This window comes from Lycium ferocissimum, chromosome 5 (assembly GCF_029784015.1).
Source record: "Lycium ferocissimum isolate CSIRO_LF1 chromosome 5, AGI_CSIRO_Lferr_CH_V1, whole genome shotgun sequence".
Classification (NCBI taxonomy): Eukaryota; Viridiplantae; Streptophyta; class Magnoliopsida; order Solanales; family Solanaceae; genus Lycium; species Lycium ferocissimum.
The window spans coordinates 8,834,446-8,844,732 of NC_081346.1; the positions used below are offsets into that span (position 1 = coordinate 8,834,446).

Here is a 10,287-nt window from a genome sequence, read left to right on the forward strand (position 1 = left end):
ATATATAGTAGCTGTTGAACCCCCTTAGGCTTCTTCGTATGTTTATTTTTTTATATTTTGAACCCCCTCGATGGAAATCCTGGCTCCGCCACTGTTGGGGCCCGACTAATCCGAATTCGTGCCGGGTAGTCCCACATTGGGGCGCAAAGCACTCCCTAACAAGAGTGACTCCGTACCCAAGGAAGCTTAAACTCTAGACCTCTTAGTTAAGGATAGAGTGGTACCAGTCACTCCACCACACCACGCTTGATCTCTGTAATTTGCACCGATTTAATTCATAGACTTTTAAATCACACTATTAAATAACTAAACGTCGCCGTTGGTAGGAGATTTGAATTAGGTTTATGTGGAATGCCGATTTGTATATATTGATTTTTAATGGAGTAGTCAGACAATGAAGATTGGACGTGAATACAAATGAAAATGAATATTAAAATAAAATGAGTGATGTATGTGAGATTGAGTGTTCAATTGTGCCATTAGCGTGCTTGGTTTTGATTTACTTTGAAGCCACCATCTCTTTAATAACCATATACAGTATGTCTTTGTTCAAGGACAGATATCTTTTTAATTATATTCTGGTCATCTCTCTGATCACCGGCTGCCCCGGTTATACTATCTCATATAATCAGAGACATCATTTGACTATTGAATTTGGCATGAAAACTCAGTTTGACAACTAAACTTAACTTGTATTTATTTACCCCCCTTAACAACTTTCATCTTAATTAAATACAACCTCAAATGATGACGTGGCAAAAAAAAAGTAAAAAAAAAAATTAAGAGAGTGAAAAATATAAAAAGATGGGCCCGCTGATATATATATATATATTATTATATAATTAAAAATAAAATAAAAATAATATATAATTAAAAAATAAAATCAAATGCACCCCCCCACCCGCTCGCTCTCCACCCCCCCGCGGCCGACCCTCTTCTTCACCAAACAACCCCGCCCCCACCACCATCTTCTTCTTGTACAACCCCGCCCCCCACCCCCCCCCCCCGCCCCTTTCTTCACCCCACCGCCCCACCTCCACCACCTTCTTCCCCGACAACCCGCCCGCGACTAGGGATGGCACGGGTTAGAAGCGAGGTTAGGCGGGGCAAGCTTGACACCTGATTTACCCCGCCCTGCCCTGCCCCTGTTTAGCTTTCCAAGGAAATTGCCTACTGTCTGCCTTCGCCCCGTAAGCCATACATACCACCCCGTTTATATTATCTTTCATTTTTCCTAACTTTATTTTTCACTTCGAAGCATGACATATTTTCTTAAAAACAATTAGATGAATGATTAGTTCCTAAAATTGGATTTTTCTTTTGATCGTTCAAATTTCAAAATAGAACTAGAATTTACATATTTTACTATGTTTAGCATGAGAATACACAAAACCATCTTTAGTATAATTAAATAAGCTTGAAGGAATGTCTGAGTTAAAAAAAAATGATTTGTCTTAATTACTAAAGACAAACTTGTGATGTAAGTATAACTGACAAGTAGTGGTATTTCACCTTTTTGTAGATGTCTTTTTAGTGATTTCTTTTAAATGAATATTGTTAATTATAAGATCAGTTAATTAGGCGATCACTTTTGCGATAAATAGGAAAGGTTTTATACAAGCTTAAACAAATAGAATAGTTCTATTACTGCGTTTACTTCGTAAGTTTAGTTTTACAATAAAAAAATATTTATTTTAATTTATGCTAGAAGTCACATTTTAACAAATAAGAATTTAATAACGAAAATGAAATCTTACAAACTTCAAGCAATCATGCTTATACTTTTAGTAGTAAAGAACGACGCTTCAAAATGTGGATTAGTAAACTAAGGAACAAGAATAAAATAGTCGTTTTACCCAACCCACTTATAACCCATTTCTTGCCCTACTACTACCCTGCCCATGCCTTTTATTAAAAATTTTCAAAAATTAAATTTTGCCTGCATGCCTATTATGACTTTGCCCTGCCCTTTTGCCCCGCCCTTTACCCTAATTGCCATCCCTAGCCACAGCCCCTCCTCCACCACCTTCTTCTTCTTCATAACCCCCACCCCACGCCACAGCCCCGCCCCCACCACCTTCCTCCTCCTTCTTCTTCTTCACAAATTCCTCTTTCTCTCTATATTCTCATCATTCTTTTCTTACCATTTTCACCATTTTTTGGTTTCTTGATTTTGATTTTTGTTTTCTTTCAAAAATAAAGTTATGGAATAATGATTATGGAAGAAATGAGGTTGCTAATAATAATAATAATAATAACAATAACAACCAAAATAACCATTTGACGAATTTGAGAAGGAATGGGATGAAATTTGGTGGGAGTGATGATGATGGTGGTGGTGGTGGGTGTGGGTTAAAGATAATGGGTGTTGTTGTTATGGGTGGTTATGGTATGATGAGGAGAAAGAAGAAGAAAGAGAAAAATAAAAAATGAAGGGTTGATAATTTTTGACATAGCAATGACGTGGTGAGGATGACGGGCGAGCTATGTTCAATCATGGCGGCGTCGGCGGCGGTCTTTGCCGGCGGATGCGGAGCGCGGCGGCAACGGCGGAGGTGTGGCGGCGGCGGGGGTTGAGGAGAAAGAAGAAAGAAAGAGAAAGGGGGGAAAGAAGAAGAAAGAAAAAAATAATAAAAGAAAAATAAAAAATGAAGGGTTAGTAATTTTTGACATGGCAATGAGGTGGCAACGGCGTGGCGATATGTGACAATGGACATGACGTGGCGAGTGTATCTGTCACCCTCCGTTGTGAGTGGTATTATTTTTTCCAGGGGGTAAATAATTGAAATAAAAATTGTTAAGGGGTAAATAAATACAAGTTAAGTTTGGTTGTATTTGAATTTTAGGTATCGAGTTCGAGGTTAAATGATGTCTTTTCTCAATAAAATAATACAGTAATGGTACGATATAATTCATGATTTGACATCAAGCGTTACATGAAATAGGAATGACACACTACAAAATAACATGTCCTACCTAACTAGCAAAATATCCTAGCTAATGCTCGCTTAGCTAAATTTATCTAGAAAACAGTGTCATCCCTAACTGACCCTAATTTTAGATTCTTTCCTAGGGAAATATCGCGTACCCAATAGTTCATTACCTAATGGATCTTCCCATTTTAATACTCTATCCAATCATTTTAATACTAAGGACTAGTATATTAATGTTATGTGATCCTGTACGAAGCAGGGATACTCGTGGTTTTTATTCAAGATGGATGATATTTAATGGCCTGACAATAGCATTTACCCGAAAGTAATACTCCCTCGGTCCCAATTTATGTGATACTTTTTATTTTTTGAGAGTTAATTTGATTAAAATTTGAAGCTAAATTGAATTACATTAACTCAATATTTAAGATTAAAATTTATATATTTGAAACTACATAAAAATTACTATACGTTGCAACTTTTCTCATATCAATTTGATGAAAATATACATCTTAAAATGTTAATCAAAATTCATGCAATTTGAATTTCGAAAAGCAAAAAATATCACATAATTGGAAGGGTAGTAGTGGCAGTAGGAAATAGCCAGTTACTTTGTCGTTAGGCATCTAATTTAGAGGAAAATTAATGCTTTTCTACACGACAACGATTAAAGGAAATATCTGAAGACTTTATGGAAATATTGACGACAATGTCATTTAAACAACCATGTGCTTTGTCATTTTACAAGAACAGTATGATTATTAAAAGCAGGGTGGCCAATCTATATCCATGCAGGATTCCTCAATGGAGTAACAACAGCCTTCACTTGTAAGTAGTTGCTAAGGCTGTAAATACCCTTTTCCCTGCCCATGCCACTCATCTTGTACCCTCCAAAAGGAATCCCAGCATCAAATACATCATAGCAGTTAACCCACACAGTTCCAACTCTCAATCCTCGGGTCAAGGTGTTTGCTGTGTCGATGTTCTTCGTGAAAACTCCTGCTGCTAGACCATAGCGTGTGTTGTTTGCCCTCTTTATTACTTCGCCAATATCCCTGGCACAATAAGGTAACAATTAATATGAAATATTTCCTTAAAACTTTTCATATCATGAAGAAAAAAAACTTATGTCCTTGCACAGATATTAGATCAAACATCCCAGCAAATACCATCACCAAGATCTAAGTCAAGGTATACACCCAAAGATAAGGACAGATTTTGGGAAGTCTTTTCCCAATCATTGGGAAAATCCATACCAATTGCCTATGTCAGTTAGAGAAGAGCCAGTTACAAAGAACTATCTGCTTAAACAAAGTTAAATCCCTAGTAGAGTAAACAGTAGAGTTTAAGTTGAGAAGAAATGTAACTAGTAAAACACTATAGATATGTGCTTAGTGTGAAGCTTATGTCTAGATTATCAAACATAAAAGGGAGTATAACTTTCAAATAGCCCTTTTGCCACAAAATGTTTGATATCATGACTTACTTGAATTTGAAGACACATTGCACTGGGCCAAAAATCTCATCCTGTGCTATCGACATGTCCTCCTGATTCAACCAAGTGTCGTATATCATGTTAGATTACTTTCTCAAGGAATTTTCAGAAACATTATTTGACGACTTTAGAGGAGGAGGAAATCAAGCATATACCTTGACATTTGAGAACACAGTGGGCTGAATAAAGTAGCCTTTGGAGCCAATACTATCACCACCACATTCAAGGATAGCAGAGCTGTCACGGCCTTCTCTTATGTACCTAAGAATCTTCTGAAATTGCTCCGAGTCGATCTATGATATTTATTAAGATATGATATTAGCATCAGAGAGTCATTTACTAAATTTTGCTAGTTAGGAGATAGATACTTTAGTAAATCTATCATGGAAGTAGATATTTAGATTCTTGCACTTCAAGAGCTCATTAACAAATAGAATTGTCACATGACGAAACAGAAGAACAACCTCTTGGGAGGACGAGACAGACAACATACCATTGCGGTAGTGTGATGAAATTGGGAACAGAATAGATTCTTTACAAATTAGTTGTGAGGCCAACTTTAGGACGGAAAATGCAGAGAAATGTCAAATGCGAAAGTTTTTAGTTAGGAAAACGTAATACATAAAAATAATGGGACAAGAAGAGAGAAAAGAGATGAAGTACCTGAGGACCTTGTTCAACACCTTTCTTGAAGGGATCACCAACTACACGTTTCATTGCACGTGCCTTTGCTTTCTCTATAAATTCATCATAAACTCGTTCATGTACGTAGGTACGAGAACCAGCACAGCAACATTGGCCCTACAGACAGAAAGAACTTCAATCATGCGCTCATTAATGAGTACTTAATTTTAGGAGAATCTGCCTGACCTGATTAAAGAAGAGTGCAAAATGTGCTAGCTCAACAGCATGATCAATGTCAGCATCCTCGCATATAATGAAAGGTGATTTCCCTCCTAGTTCGAGGGTAACTGGTTTCAAATTACTTCTGGCAGCCAGTTGAAGAACTGTTTGTCCAGTTTCCGTTGATCCAGTGAAAGCAAGCTGCAAGAATGAAAAGGAAAAACGTTAGGGGGTCAAGATGTAAATCAAATATGCATTACATATTATCCAGATAAAAATCAAGTCAGAGATCCGTCAATTCGTCATTCATCCATAGTTGAAGCTCTCTTTATCATCCCGTGCTTGATGAGCACATATTCCCTAGAAAGATATTTGGCTTGCTTATTCGCTTGATCATTGGAGTTTGAGAAACTTGCCTTAACAGAGTAGGAAGGCTGGAAAGAGGGTTAATGCTTCTGTCTGAATTTGACATCGCGTATGTAATCAAAAAGTGTAAGTAAAGTCACGTTCATCCTTTGTTATTCCAGGAAAGCATGTAGTTGCAAAAACAGAATCCTAACTGTGACATACACATGCTAGATACTCTCCAGTTGAGGTGGTATAGCTATAACAGCACAAAATGAGTTGGTAATTTCCAGTTATTGTCAACCCCCATATCAACAAGTTAGTCTAGAATAAAACATGTCAAACATTTAGTCCTCTGTGACCCATAAGGTTCCCACCATTATCCCAAGAGTAAAGTTCCAACCTTATAAGCTGTTGAATTGCTTTTCTTGCATAAGTGAAACAGATTGTTAGCACTGTCCCAATATATCTATATATAGTTATTGCAACTTGCAAAAAAAGTGGTACATAATTCAAAAAACAGACAAAAGTTATTTTTCCTCTCCAAGAACAAACAGAGAAGAGTTTCCACTTGACCTTGTCCACATCCATATGACTAGCAAGTGCTGCACCAGCAGTTGGTCCGAAACCAGAAACAATATTTAGAACACCTGGAGGAAGACCAGCCTGTTTGAAGTCAAAAATCATATGTCAGATGCATGGAGTGAAGGTCACTTAATTTTGCAAGAGGACAGAACACCTTTTCAAGTTATCTGTCCAGTTCAAACATCCTGAACTGATGCAGGCTCATCTAAAATGGGAACAATTATTTTCCTATGCAATTGCTGAGAAATTTTGCAATGTAGGAACTTATGCCTCAGCACTAATATACTGTATATAAACCAACCTCGTGGAACAAGTTTGCAACATATAGAGCAGTCAATGGAGTTTGCTCTGCAGTTTTCAGGATGATAGTGTTACCGCATGCTAGGGCAGGCCCAACTTTCCAGGCAAACATAAGAAGGGGAAAGTTCCAAGGAATTATTTGACCAGCAACACCAATTGGTTCATGTAAAGTTTGTACATGGTGTGGCCCATCAGCTGGAACAGTTAGACCATGGATTTTATCTGCCCAACCTAAATGTTTTCAAGAAAAATTAAGTTTCAAAAGATTAGTACATACACACAAAAGCTTGAACAGTATGAATAACCAGCCAAGTTTAAAATTCCTTGTCTGAAATGTGTCATTACCAGCATAATACCGAAATAGTCGCGCGAAAGTAGGTACTTCAGCTTGGGCTGCCTGCAAATATGGCTTGCCATTATCCCATGTTTCTAAAGCTGCAAGCTCATCGTTGTGTTTCTCCACCAAATCAGCAAATTTTAACATTATTCGTGACCTTTCCTGAAGAACCGCCACCACAGAGATAAGGAGGTATAATACATTAGCAAAAAGACTTCTAGAAACTCGCAGTTAACAAATTCAGCAGCATCAAAGCAAAAGACATAGAAAATACTGATAAAAAAACAGATTAGACATAACACTATCAAGCTTACATAAGCACTCATTTTGGGCCACGGTCCTTCATCAAATGCCTTGCGAGCAGCAGCCACAGCGCGATTAATATCTTCGGCATCACCTTCAGCAACATTTGCAATGACTTCCCCAGTTCTTGGATCCAAAGTTGGAAATGTTTTTCCTACAAAATATACATGTATCCAAGTTTTAATCCCAGCAGCATAGCAACTAATAAAACCAATAACAAAACTGATCAGTTCAAAAATGGTACCAAACAATTACCAGATGCAGAATCGACAAATTGACCATTGATCATAAGCTTGGTGTATTCAACTTGGACAGCTGGAGTGATTAATTCCTCAATAGCAGCAGCTGTACTAAACCTGTGAAGAATCTGCCTTGCCACACCATGGCTCCTTCCTGTTGATTTCCATTAATAAAAAACTATAAGCTTTTGCACTGACTAGTATAAATCAAACATGTGCACAGCTAATCACTGTCGTATACTCCATTTGGAGAAGTTATTATGCATCAAATTCATAACAATCATGTAAATTGTGCATTAGATGCTTTAGCAGATACTATGAGGTGTGCCCACAAGCCTCTTTCTGCATTAAATCTCACAGTAAATTGGGAACTGTGATAAAACATTTAATTCAAGACATACAAATTACCAAGACAAGAAAACAGAAGAATTTAATTCTTCAACTACTGGTTCTTGTCAGTAATGACTATACAGAAGTAGTAGTTCATTAAATACCATGGATACCCTTTGGACTTCAATTAATTCAAGATCCCAGCAATAATAAAAACTTAACATGCTTAAAGAAAGGAACAAAGTATAATATACTACATATATGATTTAGAGGTTATTCACCCTGCATCAAATGATTTAAGACACAAAACAAGTACATCTACCCCACAAGAACCATCATTCTTGCCCGCTAGAGTTAATCAGAGCCAAACCCAACATTAAAGAACAAACCTTTACCATCATCATCAAAGATATAAGCTTTATAAATAATTAAAAGAAGCTTGAAAATAGTACAGATGAAAAGAGAAAAAAAGGAGACAAAGAAAGGTAGCAACCTAGAGGAGCAGAAGCAGAAGGGAGATGGAAAGAACGAGAGAGCAAAGAAGAAAGTCTTCGAGCTGCCATGGCTTTGTTGTGACAAGTTCTTGAATAGCTAATGTTTTAGTGGGAGTTGCAGAAGATATAGAAATAGAAAGAGATATAGAGATAATTACATAAATAAATAAAAAGAGATGTAGAGATGATCAACCAACTACATATAAGTGCCAAATTAAATCATTTTAGCCATACGGCCTTTTGTGTGTTTTGGCCTCATGCTTCTGCTTTCCTGGAATGTTTTGTCTCTCCTTCGTGATTTCTCCCTCTGTCCCATAATAAGTATTATCTATGCTAAAAAAATCATCCTGTAATAATTAATAAGTATTATTTTAGGAATTCAAAATATAAATTGGCTAGTTTTTCTAACTTCACCCTAGACAAAAACTTATAAGTGAAAAGTAATATCTAAATAATGATTGAAAAAGTCATATAGTAACTTGGTATTATTGGATTCTCAATATATTATTTGTGCATGCTCTAATCAAGAGAAAAAAGTAATTTATTTTCATTATATAGGGATAATTTTATAAATTTCACACTATATTATTGATTTTTTAATATGCGCATTTTGGCTAAGGTGACATTTATTATGGGAAGGAGGGAGTATTATTGAATACTATTAGGGGTCGTTTGGTAGGTAGCCAAAATTAAAATCCCGGGACTAATTCATTCCATCTCTTGGGATTATTTTATACCATCTAAAAGATGATATAAAATAATCCCAGTATAAGTGGGATAAGAAGGGATATCCTCTCTTTGGGATGGGATCATTTTATACCTTGTTTGGTACAAGGTATAAATTTATCCCAGGATAAATTTATACCTTCTACCAAACGTGTTACAAAAAATTAGTGCTGGGATATCCCAGCTTATATCATGCACCAAACGACTGGTTAAAGCATACTTGTTAATATTACTGTAATCAGTAGTTTAGTCGAAGGAAGTGATATTATTTATGTATTAAAATTAAGTTTTGGTAGCATTTTAGTTATTATGTATAAACTTTGCTTATTAAATACAGTGTTAAGTTACCAATTTATAATCATTAAACTCTGCATAACTAATTTATGTATAACTATTTACGGTATTTAGTTCGATATTTTCAAAGTTTCATTTTGTAATTCGGTAATCGATTGAAAGTAGATATCAACTATCAAACTTTTAAAGTTCGGTCCGGTACGACAAATAAAACTTCGGTACAAAGAAATTCTGGTATGGTAATTCCATAATTACTTATTGAAGGAAAATATATTTGATGAAATATGTTCATAATTTGTCCAACATTCACATGTCCATCAAGATATTCAAATCACTCATTAATATTATCCATATATATGGTTAGGGGTGGTGTTTAGTATTTGGTTCGGTCTTTCTAGATTTCATTTTCGATAATACAATAATTGGTAATTGAAAAGTAGATACCAAATATCGAATTTTCAAAATTCAGTTTCGTACGATAAAGTACAGTTCGACTTGGTAATTCAATTTTCAATTGCCCACCTGTACTAATACCTACAAAACTCTAACCTGTTATGTAACTAACTCCTGCACTATTTTACGATTGATGGTCTGTCTTTTTTTTGTATTGATGTCCGGTTTTGGATTTGAAATTCAATTAATTCATATTTGCGTAATTTTTTACTTTTGGAATGAAGTGTCCTAAATGATCAGTGCGTTTACTGTACGATACTAAGTTGGCCGTTAATTTTCTCAGAAACGTTGTCGAACAATTTTTTTCAACACCACCATGGTGCGTTATCAAACAATTCCTCATTAGAGTAAAAACGAAATGTTTATACTGAAAGCTTTCATTCCCTTTCACTTATTGCTGAAGAATAATTTTGTTTAGGGCATTCAAAATTTGCCACGTTGCACTTTGAAAGTCCCGCAAGCACTTAATTGAGGCTAACTAACACGTGCCCAGAAAAACTCACTCCGAATAGTTTATTTGTCCTGCTAACCAATAGATTGGGGTACCGTGTCTCAATGATGACTGCTCCTAGAGTAAAGTCAAAATTGGTGATTATTCCAACATCTAAAG

The 10,287-nt window shown here is 36.0% G+C and overlaps 1 protein-coding gene across 1 annotated transcript; it reads right to left on the reverse strand.

Annotated features, from left to right (window-relative positions):
* Positions 1 to 3,600: 3,600 nt before the first annotated feature.
* Positions 3,601 to 8,362, reverse strand: LOC132055839 (aldehyde dehydrogenase family 2 member B4, mitochondrial-like). The gene is made up of 11 exons (XM_059447837.1): positions 8,204 to 8,362; positions 7,397 to 7,534; positions 7,153 to 7,295; positions 6,847 to 7,000; positions 6,503 to 6,732; positions 6,193 to 6,282; positions 5,299 to 5,472; positions 5,092 to 5,229; positions 4,584 to 4,721; positions 4,420 to 4,481; positions 3,601 to 3,988 (listed from the first exon to the last, which is right to left on the reverse strand). Exons 1-11 carry the CDS (start codon positions 8,271 to 8,273, stop codon positions 3,715 to 3,717), a joined length of 1,611 nt encoding a protein of 536 aa, XP_059303820.1. The 5' UTR covers positions 8,274 to 8,362; the 3' UTR covers positions 3,601 to 3,714.
* Positions 8,363 to 10,287: the final 1,925 nt, after the last annotated feature.